This window comes from Arvicola amphibius, chromosome 2 (genome assembly GCF_903992535.2).
Source record: "Arvicola amphibius chromosome 2, mArvAmp1.2, whole genome shotgun sequence".
Classification (NCBI taxonomy): Eukaryota; Metazoa; Chordata; class Mammalia; order Rodentia; family Cricetidae; genus Arvicola; species Arvicola amphibius.
The window spans coordinates 132,109,903-132,129,743 of NC_052048.2; the positions used below are offsets into that span (position 1 = coordinate 132,109,903).

Sequence of the window (19,841 nt, forward strand, 5' to 3'; positions counted from 1 at the left end):
TTTTCTAAGTGTTACTTAGATCGTTCTGTGTTCAGAACGATCCATCCAGGCTGCCAGGCTTTCCTGTCCGTGTACCCCACGCCCTCCGATCACCCACAACCCTCGTGATTAGCTAGACAGAACAGGAGCCACCATAGACTCCCCAAGACACCTGTGTACCAATCAAAGCCCAGATTATGAAGTTCCTGATCCCCATGAAAAGAGGTGCCCTGACCCCACACCCACCCCATCCCCATGCCTGCTGCAATCTGTTGGCTCTTAGTGGCATAGAGCTTCCATCCTCCAAGTGGCAGGAGCTTCCATTCCAGGAGCTGAGAGAAGATACCTGAAGCTGGACAGACCTTTATCTAGGGGCTGGTGCTGCTGAATAATGAATTCAGCGTGCATTCCCAAGCCACTGGCTGGGTGTACAACACACACACACACACACACGCTACACACATGCTGGGCTGACAACTCAGAGGGGCGGGGCTGGCAGGGCTGCACGGCTCTGCTGAGCTGAAGAAGCAGCTCGCTGTGGTTGCCTTGGTCTCTGTGGGCAGCATCAGGAGGAGGCGGCGGCAGCCGGAGAAGAGGGAGGTGTGTGAGCCGCACTCAACCAGCTTGCTCCTTCCTGCTGCTCTGCCTGGCACTGCCCAGGCTCTCCCTGCCAGTATGGCCCTGATTGTCCACCTCAAGACCGTCTCAGAGCTGCGAGGCAGAAGTGACCGGATCGCCAAAGTGACTTTCCGAGGTAGGGAAGCCCCTGTCTCTGGGGAACCCCAGGTCTGCAAACTGACCCAATCCATATTCTGTGAGTTGCTAGAGATGGGAGAGGACTGGGAGGAAGGGTGGCAAAGTTCTAGCAGGCATGGTGGTCCCATGTGCCTGACCTGACTAGCCTTGAGGTTTTCTACAATCCCCCAGGCCAACACACCAGTGACCTGGCAGAATGCAAATTCTTCACTCAGTGAGGCAGAAATGAGGGGTCCATGCCCACAACCACACAGATCTGAGACAAGGGCCCCAGCATAGCCTTCCTGGGACCCTTCCTTCTCTTCCCCAACAGACTGGTGTCTGCCTGCTGAATAGGAGTCTGCTTGAAAGGACCAGAGTGGCTGGCAGAAACTGGCAGCCAGCCGCACTCTGCCCTCCAGTGCTCTGAGGGTACTGGCCTTCCTCAGACCTTTGATGTCGCTAGACAGGGACATTACTCCAACCTCTCCTCCTAGCCCCCTTCAGCTCATGGATTACGACCTACTGTGTACCGAATCTGGGATCTGACGTGAGGCAGGCAGACCCCGGTCTGAAGAGCTACATCTGGTGGGGCCTGGGAAGCAGTTAGCAGACAGGCACGATGGGTGTATGGTGCCGACGGGCAGAGGATGTGAGTACCATAACCAAGGCTGGGAGCTAGCGCTTGGGGAAGGCTTCTAGGAGCAGGCATTGCTCCCCTGCTGGCTGAGGGACAAGCAGAGGGGGCAAGCAAAGGGAATTGATGACAGGAGAGGTAAAAAGAATGGTGTGCCCCGAGGCAGGGAACGGAGCTGGAGAAGGGAGAGACAGAGGTGAGGTGCTGAAGCTGGGCACCATCCGGGGTATCTGGCAGCCCCCTGAAGAGTCAAGTAGAGAAAGACAGGGCCAGGTTTGCTTCTGTGCCCACCAACCTCTGCAAATTAGTTTGATCTGCCTAGCCATGGGAAAACCCTCTAGTTTAGGGGTGTCTCAACAGCCTTTGGCCAAAGCCAATGTACTCTCCAGTGTGGCATCTTCTCCTCAGAGGGGTCGAAGGGAAGGAACTATGGCTCAGGATGCTCACTGCCTCTACAGGTCTGCCAGAAGGTAGGAGACATGGCAACTCACTAGATATCCCTCTAGGTAGCTGCCTCACCCACGCGGGCCATGGGTTCTCCACCTGCACAGCCTCTGGTCACAGGGCTGGGTCAAGGTGGAAGTTCCAGCTATGTCTGCTGGCAGGAGGGAGGCAGGCAGAAGGGACCTGAGAGTGGGCTGGGCCACCTACTGCGTTGCAGGCCACCCTGGTGGTGGCTTTCTCTGCAGTGCCCTAGCTTTCTGTGTGCCACCTGCTGGCTGATGCTGGCTTTAGGAACACAAGTACATCCTTCAGTCTGTGGGGCCTGCCTGGCCTCCGGGCCACATGTGGCCCTGCACTTGGCTGCTTAGCTCTGGGTTGCTTGATGGCTACAGTGGAACAGGCCAATCTCCTTCACAGAAAGAGAGGCTTTCAGGGAATTAGTGGAGGGGTGAGGCTAGTGGCCCAATGGTCAGGTCTTCATCCTGTCTACCCAATCTTGTAATCTTTGATCTCTTCTGGGATCCACAAGGAGTAGGCATCCTGTCCATCAGAGACTCACATTTTGGGGGTGGGCAGTGTAGGGAGTTGAACCCAGGGCCTCCCATAAGCTCTCTGTTGCTGAGCCATACATGCCCCAACCTTTTCTAGGCTTGAATTCACTCTGGCCCAGGCAGGCCTTGAACACACACTTTCCTGCCTCCTCCATAGCTGAGATTATAGGCTTGCCCCACCAGGCCCAATTTCTGCCTCTTCCGTAGAGCTGCAAGGCCAAACACCCAGGCTGGCTGTAGCCCAGGCCTCTCCATTTGCAGGTTGTCAGAGGTAGAGCTCCTGCAGCAATAGGTAAGGGGTGGGTAGAAGGGTTACGGAAGAGCACAGTCAGATCTCCACAAAGAGAAAGCTCAGACATTCACCAGATGCATAGCAGGTGGTGACTATGGACACCCCAAACACCAGCCTACACTGCCGTTCCTGAGGGACTTGACCAGCATATCCTCTACTGACATCTACAACCAATGTCCAAGCCACACTGTGTTGGGGAGGAATGAGCAAGTAGAGTAGCTTCAAATAAAGCAGGTGGCAGAAGGGGTAAGGGGCCGGCATGGGGCCTACAGGTGAAGGAGAGAAAGACCCTGTCCTGAGGAGTTTGCAGGGAAACAGGCAGGCATGAACTCTACCCTGCCTCACCCACCATGGCTGGCCTGGGCCTCCCAACAGCAAATAGGACAGGGCAGCCCCATTGCTCTGAGAGGCCTCCAGCCTACAGGAGCCATCTCCAGAGGGGGTCAGCTGGAGGATGCTTGTTGGCTTCCCATTTCTCCAAATCTCCAGAGTCACAGAATATGGGGTGGGAGTGTCTGTCTGTCTGCCTGTATACCTTTCTGCCTGTGGGCAGCCCCTGCCTTCCCCCGGCTGCCGAGATCCCAGTGTTAGGTTGTCATCTCTATACCCCTTTCTGGAGTCTTCTTGCCAAAACACAAGGTTGAGAATTTTCCAGACTTGCACTGTCCACCTGGACTTCTTGCTGGTACCGAGGTTCTCTGTAGCAAGGCTTCCCATGGGGGCTCATCTTTACACTCCTTTACATCCCATACCCCCCAACTTCTCTCCTGCTACACTGAATGTCCAGCTGGTTCACAAGATGCCAAGGACTTTACACCTTCCTGCCTGAGACTGCGTACTTCTTTGTCATACAATGACCCCCATCATCCATCTTCCAATGTCCCTCTTATGCATACTTCAAGGCCCAGCTCATGTGTCACCTCCAGGAAGTCCTCCCCTTCCTTTCCACAACCTGTATACTCCTCTGCCACCGTTCTGCCGTGGGCACAGGCTGCACTCTGGGAGCTGTCCTACCTCCCGAGAACCCTCGAGACAGAAAGCAGACAGAAAGCAGATCTCAGCTGAACTGCTAACTATCCTTTGTAAGAAACGACTTCCTTCCTTGCTGTCCTCACTGCTTGTTTATTGCTGTTGTGAGACAGGATCTCATGTCACCCAGGCTGGCCTTGAACTCACTATGTAGCTGAGCAAGACAGGATTACAAACATGTAACACCATGTATCACACTTCTCAATGATTAACGGGTTTAAACTCTTCCATGGTGGCCCTGTCGGTCCCTGACTCAACCCAGCTGTGACTGTCACCAGGATTTTACGCTACAGGGAGCACCAAACTGAAAAGAGGTCTCATGAGCCAAGAGCCAAGATCCCTGGCTCCATTCCTCCCCTCAGCTTCCAGCTCAGAGAAGCCCCAGGGTCCCAAAAGAAGGGACCTCATCCTCCAGCAAATGTTGGGGGTGGTCCAGCCAAGGAACCACGTCTCTCAGAGCCCCAGCAGTCAAGGAGTGCTGCCTGTAAGGGGAGGCAGGGTTTGCTGAGAAAAGCAGCTCCTAGCTGGGTCTTGAACTGCATGTCTTTAAGTAGAGATTCAGGAGAGCGGAGGATGGGGTGTTGGAGGCAAAGCCACTCCAGAGGAGGGGCTCACTGCCCCAGAGGCTACCAGGTGAACTCCCAGCCAGAAGGAGGGCTGGGAAGCCAGCCCTGCGGCTAGAGGCAGGGGAAGGGAGGGTGACTGTGTCCTGAGGACAAGATTGCCCATAGACTTTTTTTTTTTCTTGTTCAATATGACTTCTTTCTGGAAACTTCCCTGCCATCCCCAGTAAGGGAAGCAGAGTATTCAGGGCCTCACGCTCAATATTTTCCTGGATGCCCAGGCCATACAGGCACCTGTGCTCTTGGAGGATGGAGCAAGTGGTTCCTCTTTCTGGGGGCATCAGACAGAGGGGCTCCCCAAGGACAGCAGCCGCAGCCTGTGGCAGGTATGGGCATAGCTCTGTGCCTTGATATGGACCCAAGGAATGCACCCACAGTACCCTCCACTTCCCCAGCATGGGGGTGTGGGGGTGCTCCTCCTTGCCAGGATAATGAGTCTCCTCCCACTCCTTCCTTCCTCTCACTCCTCCTCCTTTTCCCTCCTCTCCTTTTTCCTTCTCTCCCCATCCCCTCTTCCTTTTCCCCCTCCTCCTCTTCCCCTTCCCTCTCCCTTTTTCTCTTCCCCTGAGCAAGCCCAAGTCCTAGCAGGGGGCAGATGCTGCACCCAGCGCATCCCCTGGGCCTTACCACTTTGACAGGAGAAGGTATTCTCACGCTATGAAAATGACTGTTAAATCGTCTTCTGCTACAAAAGCACTCAGTGAAAGTCGCTGGAAATGTACGGGGGAACAGGGAGCGAGAAAGAGAGCCGACTTGCAAATAATCCCCCAGAGTGTGAAGGCTTGCTTATCCTGTCCATCTTTACTGGATACGGAAAAAGCTACCTTACTCCACCTATACCCATTCCTGGGAATATATATATCAGCTTCAACTATAAAGAGGAGGGAGAATCACCCCAGCCAGTTTCCACACCCTCAACTCATGGCCAGTCTTGCTTGCAAACCCTCCCCTTGTAATTCCCTCATGCCAATTATGTTGAAAAATACATGTGTTATTTCACCTAGAAAGGAGGGTTTAAAAAAAAAAACCCACATATTTTATGGTTCCTTAAAAATGAACACTTCTTTACTACTGCCAAACGCTCGGTCCATGTCCATTTCCTTTGTCTCCTCAATGTTGGAAACTGTTTTCCAGTTCACTAAAAGCTTCGTTTTAATGTGTCTTGTAAATCTAGTAATTAATCATCCATTCACTCATTCTTTCGTTCATCCACAAATTTGAGATCCATCTGCGTGCTAAGCGCTGCTCTAGACCCTGGGAGGACAGCAAGGAGACCTTCAAGTGGAAGGGCAGTCCTGGCACCGTCACTGTGAGTGCACAGAGGATTGCAGAGAGGGAGGCCCAGGGGCCAATGCAGAGCATGGCCAAGGAAGCACCCTGGAACCAGGACATAGGCAGCCCTGACAAGGTGGGACAAAGGCAAGAGACAGTGCCAACCCAGCCACTCTGGGGCCAACTAGAGGCTCCAAAGTGGGTGGAGTCTGGGAGGGATTTCAGTGGGAGAGGGATACATTGCAAGAGAGTTGTCCTTGACAGACAGGGACAATCTTCACAGGACAAACCTATAGAATGAGCTAGTCTGGGGCTGGGAAGGTGGCTCAGTGGTTAAAGAGCTTGGCACACAATTGTGAGAACAAGTTTGGAGTTCCAGAACCCATGTAAATATAAGGTGGGCACAGTGGCTTTCCTGTAATTCCACGCTGGGACCGCAGAGACACGGATCCCCAGAGCAAACTAGACAGGGAGACTAGCCATATGGGCGAGCTCTGGGCTTGACTGAAAGACTGTCTCGATGAATAAGGGGGGTGAGAGATACAGGGTGAATCCTGACATCGACCTTGGGTCTCCACAAGCAAGCACACGTGTGTGCCCATACACATGCAAAATTACAGATACGTGTAAAAATGGAAAAAAAGAAGAAAAGATTGGTGCATTGTAGGGGTGCGGAGATGAGCCAGGGGTCTAGGAGCTGGGAGTGCGGTATAGAAGCCGGAAAACACCAAACAGTGGCTCCGTGGGTCTTGATCACACAATGAAGCCTGAAATTTTTGCCAAGAGGATGTGGGGATAATTATGGTGGTAGGTGGGAGAATGGGAAACTGAGATCTGGTTCAAGAAAGAACATTCCAATTGGTTCCAGACTACAAAAAGGAAACCAGGGCAGGGTGCAGCTAGGGCTGCGGGATAGACTGAAATGGTGGCCTGGCATTCAGAGAATGGGCAGCCAAGAGATGGTGATTGAGGGGGAAGGAAAAGATGCTTCTGGATAGAGGACAGATGGGGCTTGTGGACTTGGATTTGCATTTGGAGAAGCAGGGGTCAACAGACTCAAATAGGTTTTCCTATTTGATCATCCCTGTCCTAGGCTCTCCGATGACCCAGGAATTCTACTGTGGATGGGGAAATAGTGGGAGCTAAAATGGTACTTGAAACAGATTTGCAGCTTCAGGAGGTCCTCCTCTGTTCTTCTGCCTGAATCCTGGCAGTCACAGAGACATCTGGCCAAAACTCCTGGAGCTGTCAGCATCCTTGTGGGCATCCCCAGGTCTGGAGCCTTGACCACTTCCAGAAGCAGCTGGTCAGTCGGACACAGGTGCAGGCAATGACCCCACCCCCAGAGACTACGATGCCTCCCCAACCCTTTAAATGTCCTCAGGGTGTCCCTATACTCCATTCTCCCTACTATAGAGAGAAATATGGATGCTTTAGATTCCGCTGAGGAGAGTCCATTCTCAGCTCAGACTTGGCTGGATGTCGGGTCACCCACCTCAGGAAGCAGCAACCATCACAGGAGGAAGGAATACAGCCTCCCATACTACACGAGGAAAGACAGCCATAGTCCTCATGGACATGCAGTCCTCACATGTGTCCAGAGGGTCTCCTAGGACAGAATGTCCTGTGATCCTCTCAGCCCATTAACTGCTTTCTGCCTGGACAGATCCACCTCCCGGGCGCTTTATGTTTAGAGATCTTAGTTTTTCCTTCATTTGTTTTTTTAAAAAAATTAATTTTTATTTTATTGTTTTCCATGAGTATTGGTGTTTTGTTTGTGTGTAAGTCTGTGTACCGTGTGTGTCCCTGGTACCCTAAAGGCCACCAGAGAGTGACAGAAGTAAGCCACCATGTGTTTGGGAATTGAACCGGGGCCCTCTGGAAGAGCAACAGCTGCTGATCTTAACCACTGGCCATTTCTTCAGTCCCTGCTTGCTTCTTTTAAAAATGGGAATGTTTAGGATAAAATCAGCATTGTACTTGTTTTTTTTTTTTTTTTTTTTTTTGGTTTTTCGAGACAGGGTTTCTCTGTGGCTTTGGAGCCTGTCCTGGAACTAGCTCTTGTAGACCAGGCTGGTCTCGAACTCACAGAGATCCGCCTGCCTCTGCCTCCCGAGTGCTGGGATTAAAGGCGTGCGCCACCACCGCCCGGCTTCAGCATTGTACTTGTAACAGTATTTTTACTCCATTTGAGAATGGAAAAACATTCGCTCTCCCATCATGCACCTGCATAGAATGAGTTCTCTGTTCTCTGTGAAACTTGTGGATAGCTAAGGTCACAAACTCCTCCATCTGTCTCTGGATTGGGAGAACCTAGCTCCCGGCATCTGCTAGCCCCACCCTAGGCTCTAAGGCAGCACCTTCCCCTTCTCTGCCTCCATGGTCCTGTCTGAAGAGTGGGAACCAGTGACGTCAGTACCCGGGAGAAGGACTGAGCCAAGTTAGAGAAACAGAGCTCAATAAGTTCATATATGACTTAAAATCCCTGCCCTAGCCCTGCCTCTCAAGCGAGCCCTGTCTCGGTCTGACTTTCTGGGTGTTAGCGGGTAAGGAAGCAGAAAGGAATGGGTGATAAAATGATTCTTGTGTAGGAGTAATAGTGACAGAGGGGCCTTCGCTTAGCTGAGACCTGAAGACCCAGCGAGTCTCTGGTCTCCTAGGCCTGTCTCTGTGAGCAGCTGGTTTTCAGAGAGGACACTACATAAGGAACTTGCAGAGTATCCTTTTGGGGGAGGGAACTTATTTTGAGTTGAATTTCTTCGTCATACTGTGCCACCACCTGTCAATAAGAAAGCAAAGAGCACTCTGTGTAAGAAAACGAGGGGTTGTTCCCAAAGAAAATCACCAACAAGCAGACAAGAAAATCATTAGGGAGATGGAAGATCTGACACATCCCTCTACCAACATCACTCTAACTAACAGGATTTTCTGAGATATTAAGCCTCAAAACTGAAGGCGACACCTTTGTCTGACATATCTGTGGCGTGTTTGCTGTGACAGGCAGCGTGCTGAGGAACTCAGGGATCACTACATAGCTCAAGTCTGACATCGGGCCTGCAAGATGGTTCTGTAAGCTTGGCAGCCTGAGTTTGATCCACAGAACCCACACAGGGTGGACGGAGAAAAAGAACTCCAGAATGTTGTCCTCTGACCTCCACACGTGTGCCACGGCATGTGTAACCACATACACATATCTTCCATTCATACTATTAACTAGGGGGGGGGATTAGAAAGATCGACATCGTGTGAACTCTCAGGGGAGTCTTTGACAGTGGAATAGTACCATCTACAGATGCACTGGGCTGCATTCATAACTACTGTGGACCGCAGGTGGCACGTGGGCCTCAGGTAGGACACATCCACACAGAGTATGTTCTTTGGCCATAATAAAAATTAATTATAAAACCAATAGCCATGGGGTATCTTTAAAAGCCCCGGATATTTGAGAATTAAATGGTAGCTGTCTTTCTAACCTGTGATCAAAGAAGAGCACAAAGGAGAAAAACATTGGTACCGGGTGGGGCTATAAATCAGTGGGGGAGCACTGGCCTGATAAGCATGCCACTCCTGGTTTGAGCCTTGACTCTGCCCCATGAGGTGCAGAGGCAGAGAGAGGAGCTGCCACAGAAGTTCAGGTCCCCAGCACCCACAAAAAAAGCCAGAGAGCCCTGCAGATCTCCTGCAATCTCAGCACTCAGGAAACAGAGACAGGGAAGCCCCAGGGGGAGCCAGCAGGGTAGCTGAGTGGGATCTGCAAGCTCAGGTTCAGGAATGGAGCCTGAGTCCTTAGAGTGAAGAGTGACTGAGGGAACTGCTAATCTCTGGCCTCTCTCTCTCTCTCTCTCTCTCTCTCTCTCTCTCTCTCTCTCTCTCTCTCTCTCTCTCTCTCTCTCTCTCTCTCTCCTGTGTGTGTGGGGGGGGGGCAATGGCTGTCATAGGCATAGACATAAAATCCCTTCACAAATAGTAGCCAACGGAACAGCAATATAGGACAGTGCGTCATGACAAATGAGTTTTATCCTAGGAAAGCAAAGTCCTCTTTAAAATTATGAAGCCAAAGCCTTTCACCATGTAAGCGGAAGAAGTGAGAAAAGCTGCACACTTGGTTCTACCCACCGTCCCACAAAATCATGTGGCAAAATTCAATACCCACTCACGATAAGTACTCTCAGCAAAGCAAGAGTAGAGCAATTTCTTCAGTCAGGTAAAGAACCACCCCAAACTACCCAGCTAACACCGCATTTACTCTACAAAGCCTGAACGTTAAGGTCACAGGCAAGGCGAAGTGGTCCTCCATCACCTCTCTGTTCATTACCAAGTGGCAGTCTAACCAGTGCAATAAGACAAGAAAAACAAAGCTCACATAGCTTGGGAAGGAAGGTGTGAAATTGTCTTTGTTAATTTGGGAGCTTAGGCCCCAGCCCTTTGCATCTATCCTAGCCCCCTGACCTTGAGAGTTAGCACTCTGGACTCCAAATCCCAGCAGGTCAGGTCCTGACCCCTCCCTGGGGTCACTCCCCAGGGGTATTTAAATGAGCTCCCAAAAGAGGAACACCGGCTCCTTTTTTCCCTCCTTTTGCTAGGCTTTCCAGTTTCCCTTCCGGGCTACCCGAGAGCATAGAACTCCCATTAAACCTGGATATTTTTTGATTTGGCTTGATTGGAAATTTTGTATCAACAGGGAGCTTGCGTTAGGAAATATTCCTAACCCTAACATCTTGGAGGTCCCACCGAGCTAGGGCAGGCCCTAGACACTGGAGACAATTTTAAAATTGTGTGAGCATGCAGAGGATCTAGAATAGACAAAACCACCTTGAAAACAGAAGTTTGGAAGCTTCTCCATTTCTGTAAAAGCTTATAAAGTCATTGGGACCAAGTTGGTAACACCAGCCTAAGATAACAGACACTCAGGAGGCAGATGCAGATGGATCTCTGTGAGTTCCAGGCCAGCCTGCTCTACATAATGAGTTCCAGGACAGCCAAGGATACTATTTCAAAAAGAGGGGGAGGGGAGGGAAACTGGAGGGAAGGCTCTGAAGTTGAGTGCTTGCTGTTTAAACATGGGAACCAGAGTTCAGCTCCCCACGCCTGTGTGACAAGGTGAGTGTGGTCTCACAAGCACCTGTAAGCCCAGGACAGAGGGGAGCAGAGACTGGAAGACTGTTGGAGCTTGCTGGCTGTCAATCTAGAGAAAAACAAACGAAGTCCTTTCATTGAGGACCCATGCTTCAAAGGAGTAACGTGGAAAGGGATAGAGGGGGACTTATGATGCTCTCCTTTGGCCTCTGCACATGCGCACAGGCACGCAACATGCACATAAGCATACGACATGCATACAGGCATGTGCATACACCACACACATACATATAAAGATTAAAATTGAAAATAAAGATAAACAATAAAAACTATAAACTTGTAGAAGAAATTCTAAATGTGCTTGTTATATTTCGGATTACACAAAAAATCTTAAAGGAAATACAAAATCCCACATTGTAAAATACAAACCTCCCAAAACTAATAAATTTGATTTTTCTTTTCATTTTTTCTTTTTGGATTTTTGATACAGGGTTTCTCTGTGTGACCCTGGTACTGGAACTCACTCTGTAGACCAGGATGGCCTTGAACTCAAAGATCCACCTGCCACCGCCACCAGGCATAAATTAGATTTCCTAATAATTAAAAATTCCTATTTATCACAAAATATATTTAAGAATGCAAGAAGGCAAGGCACACACAAGATGAAATATTCACATTGATGCAAATTAATAGTGAAAAGACCAATGAGCAAACCTTATAGAGCAATCAAAGACTTGAGCAGATATCTCATAGAAAAAGACCAAAATAATAACCATATAAATACGATCAGCATCATTAAAGATATGAACATCAAAGTTAGAAGGGATACTACCTCACACGCACTACAATACCTGGAAAAGTAAACGTTCTCACAGTCAGCAGATATTTATGGAATGTCAAACAGCTGCTTTTTTGTTTTGTTTTGTTTTTTGGTTTTCAAGATAGGGTTTCTCTGTAGCTTTGGAGCCTGTCCTGGAACTAGCTCTTGTAGACCAGGCTGGTCTCGAACTCACAGAGATCCGCCTGCCTCTGCCTCCTGAGTGCTGGGATTAAAGGCGTGCGCCACCACCGCCTGACTTTTTTTTTTTCACATTGCTAATTGGTTTGTGAAATAGGGCCATGACTTTGGAAACTTCTTGGCAGTTTCTGATAAACTTACACAGATAACTATCCATTGTGCCCGCAGTTCTGCTCGTAGGCATTTCCACAAGAAAAGTGAAATTACATGTCTACAAAAGAAGGTGTTTGAAAAAGTCACAGCAGATTTACTCATAATAACTCATAATAACAAGTAAATAATAATTTACTCATAATAATCCCAGTTTGCTTTCTATTGCTGTGATATAACACTAACCAACAGCAGCATGAAAAGGGAAGGGCTTGTTTGGCTTAGAGATTGCGATTTTGTCATTGAGGAAGCCAAAACAGGAACCTGGAGGAGGCGGGAACTGAAGCAGAGGCCCTGGAGGAAGGCTGCTTACTGACTTGCTCAGCCTGCTTCCTTATCTACAGCAGGACCACCTTCCCATGAGTGGCACTATCCCATGGGCGGGTGTACCAGGCTTTTTCTTTTGGGTCACCTCCCAGCTCCCAAATCATGACACAGAGGCCATTACTAGTTTTGAATGTTCAGCCTTAACTTAGCTCTTTTCTCGCTAGCTCTTATAACTTAACTTGTTTCTCTTCATCTACACTTTGCCTTGGGCTTTTTACCGTTGTGTTTTCTATATATCTTACTTTCCTGCTCTCTCTGCCTGGCTTCTTGCTCTAGAAATGTCCCTCGTTCTCCCCTCTCTACTTCTCCTTTTATTCCCCTCTTCTCCTGAGTCTAGATACCTCCTCTTTGTTCTCTCTCCCTGCCAGCCTTGTCTATCCTTTCTCCTGCCTAGCTTTTGTCCGGTCAGTTCTTTATTAGAACAATCGGGTGCCTTATTCAGGCAAGGTGAAACAAATACCAAACCTCTTTACATAATTAAACAGATGCAGCACAAACAAATGTAACTCTCCTTTCCACGGTTAAAGAAATAGTCTGCATCATAAACAAATGTAATAAATCCTTGCCCAGTTAATAAAATAATATTCCACAACAGGTGGGACTCTCCCATAACAATCGATCCTCGAGAAAATGCTGCCCCGCAGTCATTCCCACAGGCAAATCCGATGGAGGTAGTTCTTCAGCTGAGGCTCCATTTTCCCAGGTCACTTCAGTGGACAAAACAAGCAAAAATAACTATCTAGCAAAATAAGACAATCTCAGAAGCAACCTAAAAGTCTATGAGCAGAACAGCCCAACACGTTGAGTTTTATCCATACAACAGAATATTACTCAACAGTGAAAATCCACCCTGTGGATGAGATCTCTAAACGAGGATTGAAAATAACGAGGAAAAAATGCTTCTATGTTTAACACGTACTTCTCTCTGGTCAGAATTTCCCAAGTGATACACTGGAACTATTTACGTTTATAGGTATTTACATTAGTGTGTATTACATGTAGTCTAGCGATGGTTAAGAGCATATCAGAAGATGTGTGTGGATTAAATGCAAATGTCACAAGATTTTATACAAGCGATTCTAGCACCCACAGGTTTAGATATCCTGGGAAGTTGGTTCCAGGCCCCTCAGACACCGAGAATAGCTATACTGATGGATGCAACAATATGAGTGAATCAGAAAAGAACTGACTAAGAGAAGCCAAACACACAAAAAGCACATCTGGGGGCTGGAGCAATAGCTCAGTTGATAAAGTCTTGTAAGCACAAGGGCCTAGGGTTAATCCTAGAACCCACCAGGCATATACTTAAAATTCCAGTGGTAGAGAGGCAAAGACAGGAGATTCTGGGGCTCTTAAATCAGCCAGCGGAGCCTACTTGTCAAGTTCCAATGAGAGACCCTGACTCAAAAGAGACAGCGAATGGCACTTATAGAATAACTCCCAAGGATATCTTCCAACTTCTATATGTGCACAGGCACACATGCTCCTGCACACACATGTACCTACACCCACATGCTCCTGCACACTTATGTATCTGTTCACACATGAACTCGCACACACATGCTCCTGCACAGACATGCACCTGCATGCACATGTACCTGCACGCATCTGCACCTGTAAGCATATGTACACATGTTCCTTCACATATACGCACATGCACATACATGAACCTGCACATACATGCTCCTGCACACATATGCACCCATGGTCCTGCACACACATGAACATGTCCACACATGAACAAATGTAACACATCTTTGCCTGGTTAGAGTAATAGTCTACAACAAAGCTGGGGGAAAAATGGGGCAGAAAGGTAGTTCAGTGGTTAAGAGCAATTGTTGCTCTTGCAGAGGACTTGGTTCCCAGCACCCACATGGTGACTCACACCCATCTATAACTCCACTTCCAGGGGATATGGTGTTATCCTTTGACCTCCAAGGGAACCAAGCATCCATGCTGTGCACATACGTGCAGGTCAAACACTCACACATAAAGTGAAATAAAAATAAGATTTAAAAGATTAAGACAGGGGTTGGAGAGATGGCTCAGTGGTTAAGAGCACTGCTTGCTCTTCCAGAGGATTTGAGCTCAATTCCCAGCAACCACATGGTCACTCACAACCATCTGTAATAAGATGACCAGCAGGCATACATGTAGACAGAACACTATATACATAATGAGACAGAAACTGGAGCAGTTAGCTGCTGGCAGTGGCAGGTAGAAATTAGCTGGGAAGAGGTCTGGGGAATACTCTGAAGAGCTGAAAGTGTCCTATATCTTGACTGTGTGGTAATTAAACAAGTGCGTGCATTTATTAAGAGCCATTAAAATATACACTTAAGATCTGTGAATGTAATTTTTACTTAGTTAAAAAAAGAGTCATAATCACACTTAAAATACCTAAAACTTGAATAATATTACAGGTGAGTGAAAAATCGTTTCTAATTATATGCTGCTAAAATTACACTATAAATGTGATTCATAATAGAGGAGACAACTTTTATATTTAGCATGTAACTTAAAGGCCTAAAGCAAAGACAGGACCATTCCATGGAATGATGACTGTATTCTACGTAGGTAATAAAATGTGTGCCCATGCTGTTCCAAAGACCCTCCCTTTCCCCATTTCATGGGTGAAGAGACTAAGTCAAGCAGAAGGAACTTGGTGGGGGCACAGACTAGCAAGTGGTAGAGCTGGCCCAAGAGCCACCGCATCTCCCAAACTCAGGACCAGAAGATGACTCAGCAGGTGAAGGCACGTCTGCTGCAAGACTGGAGATGTGAGTTTGGGTCCCAGAGCCCTAGGAGGAGGGAACTGACCCCATAAAGGCATCTTCTGACCTCCACATGTACTTGTGGGGTGCACCCCCCTCATTCACCATGCTTTCATACACAGTAATCATAAATAAAAAACTTTTGACCATCTATGCAATAGTCCTACGCTCACAGCAACTTGATTTTATGCTCAGACTTGCTTCAGAACAACCTCTTGCCGACTGTCCTAAGGTTCCAAGACATTAAACTGGTCCAGCGTGATTATTTCCGGATTACAGGTGATGATTCTGAGACACCCCATGAGTAGGACCACCAGCTCCAGGGCTCTGAGCCTTGATTGGCAGCTCTAGACCCCACCCACCTTTGCCAAAGTCTGGCACTCAGAGCAGTAGTGTCCTGCTTCCTGGAGCTTGTCAGGGTAGCTGGCCTTCCAAGGAAGGCGACTGACTTGAAGTGGAGAGATCGAGAATGCAGCGGGACCTTCTTGGGGAACTCCTAAGTGGTTACAGAGGAAGCACCTGCCGTCAGGGGAGGAGAGGGGCCTGGAGGAACTCTATCAGGTTCATCTCAGGAAACGCTTAGTGATTTCCTGACTTTAAGTAAGGCAAAGAAAGGATCAGGGCAGGGCAAGTGTCGAAGAGTGTTACGTTCTGTCTCTCAGCTCTCATGGAGCAACAGTAGCTGGTTGTGGCGGGAATTTGTCCTGGGTCTATCTTGCACTATAGATGGTTACCAACCTACCGTGCACTCTCAGCATCAAAGCTCCATGTTTTCTCAAGACAGAGTTTCTCTGTGTATCTTTGGCTGACCTGGAACTTACTCTGTAGACCAGGCTGGCCATGAATTTACAGAGATCCACCTGCCTCTGCCTCCTAAGTGCTGGGATTAAAGGTGTGCGCCACCACATCCAACTAGCACCAAAGCTCCTTTTGAGGTGTTTTTGTTGTTGTTTTTCTTAAGTACAAAGTTGTACCAGGCTGGTACTCTCAAACTCTCTATGTAACTGTTCTTGTCAACTGGACACAAATTAGAGTCACCTGGAAAGGCGGACCCTCAGTTGAGGAATTGCCACCATCAGATTGGCCTATGGACATTTCTATGGGTATTTCCTTGATTAATGATTGATGTGGGAGGGTCCGGCTCACTCTGGACAGGCAGTCCTGGGGTGTTTATGAAAGGAACCTCCACAGGCCATGAGGAACAAAGCAGAGAGAAGCAGCTTCAACCTCAAGGTCTTGCCTTGGCTTCCCATAATGCAATCTGTCTGCCAGACAAAAGCCCTCCTCTCCCATGTTTTTGGTCAATTTTGTTTTCACAACAGAGAACCAAACTCGGACAGTAGCTAAAGGTGACTGTGAACCCCTTCATCCTCCTCTGGACAGTAGATGAGGGTGCCTGTGAACCCCTTCATCCTCTGGACAGTAGCTGGGGGTGACTGTGAACCCCTAGTCCTCTGGACAGTAGCTGAGGGTGACTGTGAACCCTTCACCCTCCCTTGGACAATAGCTGGGGGTGACTGTGAACCCCTTCATCCTCTGGACAGTAGCTGGGGTGACTGTGAACCCCTAGACCTCTGGACAGTAGCTGAGGTGACTGTGAACCCCTTCATTCTCTGGACAGTAGCTGAGGGTGACTGTGAACTCCTAGACCTCTGGACAGTAGCTGGGGGTGACTGTGAACCCCTCACCCTCCTCTGGACAGTAGCTGAGGGTGACTGTGAACCCCTTTATCCTCTGGACAGTAGCTGAGGGTGACTGTGAACCCCTAGACCTCTGGACCCCACTCAGGTCTTCCTTCAATAGCTGTTGAGGACAGACCTTTCATTTCTCCCATTACCATGAGAATTCAGGGTGCCACTCCCAGCCCCATCAGGACCCTTTCTCAGCTCACAAGCTTTGAAAATTTGCATACCTCCTCTCCTGGAATTCCCAGCTCACCATCCAAGCCCTGGGAAGCCTGGAATCTGTTATTCTCTGGTATCTGCCTTCATGCCTGGCTAACTCCTGCCTTGACCCGCTAGGCAAAGACTCATTTCCTCCCCATCTACCTTCTCTCTTCAAGCCAGCAGTCTAATTCTATCTTATATAAAAGCTTCTCCGCGCCTGACACGTCTTTCCCTGTGGCTTGTAATAAGCTCTTAAAGGCAGCATCCAGATTCTAATTATCTCAGTTCAACGTCCCTCTGTGAAGGCTGAACGGCAGGGCCGACCCAGGCCAGGGAGGGGGAGACCCCTTGCTGCCTGTGGAAATGAAGGAACTTACGGGGTAAGCAGCCCTCTGGGCCTGTGTCTTGAGCAGGGCCAACTGGAAAAGGGAACTTAGTGTGTGCAGGTGGCACATTTTGTACTGTGCAGTCACCTCCCATGGGACGCTAGGACGTCAGTCACCCTGCACATAACACAGGCACACCTGTATATAGGAAGCTAGCTGCAGGGTGGGTGTTTTTAAATGGCAAATGACATAAAGGTTCATTCTGTTAAGATCCTGAACCCTGTGAGTCGTGATGGGAATATCAGACGGTATGAGACTCACGATGCTGAGTTCTGCTCTGCCCTGACGGGCTGGGGGAGGGGTTCGTTTCAAACCGAATAGCTCTGCCACCAGAGCGAGGGTGCTGTTCAATCTTCCATCTACCTTCCCTCTCACCTGACCCCTCTCCACACAAGGAAGAGATGATTTTCTTTCAAGCTTTAATTCTCCATCGTCCCTGTGGCAAGAATGGGGATTGGGTATCAGGATGTTTAATGGTTTGGTCCGAGGCCATTTAAAACGAAGCGGAAATATCACTATCTGAGATGGTGGCAGATGAAGTGGACGGTAAGTGGAAATGAACTTGAGTACGATGCGGTTCATGGTCCCCAGTGATAAGCTGGAGGGGTGGAGAGCCCCCGGCTCTCCCTGGAGGAGACAGGACTGCTTGTTAATCCCCCAAAATGCGGCTCTTCCAAAGCGAGTCAGCGTGTGCTGTTTCCTTAACACATTGCTCCTTCCGCTGTTTTTCTGCATGATTTAAGCAAACATTTATTTGTATTTGTATGACTATATTGCATGTATATATGGAGAGAGAGTCCCACTCCCCTGTCTGAGACTGTTACTCATGGCTTCATCTCCAGAGCCCGAGACACTGAGGTTTTTAGTGCTTCTCCAGCTGGAGCTGAGCTGTGGTGTGTAGAGTCTACAGTGACTAATCTCACTCTATTTTACCTCCCCTTCCGGGGCTGCGGGAAGCTACAGAGGAGTGCTTCATGCAATTCAAAGCCAACCCCGCCTTACAGGACCCCCACCTGCCCTCCCACAGCTGAGTGCCCCAGCTTTTCATTCCTGGGGACCCCTGAGCATTGCCCATATCCGAGGCTCATTAAGACCTTATAGGATGAAAAGGCCTTTGATTATTCAGAGCTGTGGGTCCTTGGGGAAGCCCAATGCACAACAGCGCTCACCTGATTCTCGAGTTATATTGCGCGTGCTGCCCAAGGGAAAAATTAACAGAGGCACAGAGCTCAAACGTCATGGCTCATGCTTCCTCCACCTCTGCTGGCTGCCATCGAATGCGTGTTGGAGCTTTATCTTTCCGATTTTCTTCCTGTGTTTTGTCCCTGGCTAGTGCTAAAGACTCTTTCTGTCTCCTCTAGTCCCATCCATTTTCTGTGTCTATTATTTCCTCTGCTTCACAGCGTTGCCGTCATGATCTCAGATGCAACCAGGCAACCCTTTCTACATTTACCTGCCACACACGCAGGCACGCGCACGCACACACTCATGCACACGTGCGTACACACACACTCGCATGCCCATTTACTTGTTTCTGTTCACCCAACATTGAAACCTCTCACTTCCTAGTCAAGAACCAGCTCTACCCGCTAGGTTATAAAAACCATTCAGGCCCTGGAAGTCTCTTATTAAACAGAATTAAATGGCTAAGCTGGCCAGGCAGGGTGGCTCACACCTGAAGGACAGCTGAGAGCTCAAAGCCAGGCTGGGCTACAGTGATGACACTGTTTCAGAAACAAAAGACCAGGCCACTGAGGCCCAGAAAATCTGAGTCAGTTCCTAAGGGGAGCAAGCCCTGGACAAGCCACTATGCTTACCTGCCTCCTCCCTGACACGGGGTTCATTCTGTCCTTCCTTGGCCCAACGCTACCCACGCAAGGTCTTCAGACTTTCTGGGAGAAGAGCATGTTTCCCTAATACCAAATCAGCTGGCCGCCCAGCCATGGCCACCAGTGACAAGCCACACTAACTCCCAGACAGGATTGAGTTCAAGTTGGGAAAAACCTTCTGTGACATAGACCGCTGGTTTAGGTTGGTGAGGATTTGAACGTATTTCCCTTTTGATTACAAAAGTAAAATATGATCTGTAAAGAAGAAACCATCAGAGAAAGAGTGTCTAGTATACACACGGCCCTTGTTCGAGCTCTAACACCACACACACACACACACACACACACACACACACACACGAAGCCAGATGAGATGGCACAAGCCTGACATCCCAGTAGTTGAAAGACTAAGTCAAATCTTGAGAGTTAGAGATTAGCTTGGGCTATATATCAAGACTGTCTCCAAGAAACAAAGAAAAACAAGCAAACAAAAAAATTTTAACTCACATGTAATATACCTAATGTACAGCAGGAATGTGAAGCAAGTATATGCTTGCAGAATCTACTCTTTGCTCCAGAGTTGACCACTTAGTGATTGCAGTCTTTCCATGTGGGTGCACAAAATATGTGTATACAGCTGGGGAGTTGTTTTTGCTGAAGAAAGAGGATGCTACCATGTCCCCTTTTTTAGTACGGAGCTGACAGAGCATAATAAGTTAATTGTAAATAATAATTTTTAACTTTATCTACTTGGTTTCTTCCTGATAGAAATTACAACCCTTGTCATGGGATTCCATCCCATTCTCGAACAGTGTGCACCCTGCCTTATCTGT

At 48.7% G+C, this 19,841-nt stretch overlaps 1 protein-coding gene across 5 annotated transcripts in view; it reads left to right on the forward strand.

Moving 5' to 3' along the window:
• Positions 1–654: 654 nt before the first annotated feature.
• Otof (otoferlin) overlaps positions 655–19,841 on the forward strand; it is a 92,929-nt gene continuing 73,742 nt past the window's right edge. For all 5 annotated transcript variants that reach the window (XM_038319015.1, XM_038319014.1, XM_038319017.1 and 2 more), the window contains exon 1: positions 655–733. In XM_038319015.1, coding sequence (XP_038174943.1) covers positions 655–733 — 79 coding nt within the window. The remainder of the gene's footprint in view (positions 734–19,841) is intronic.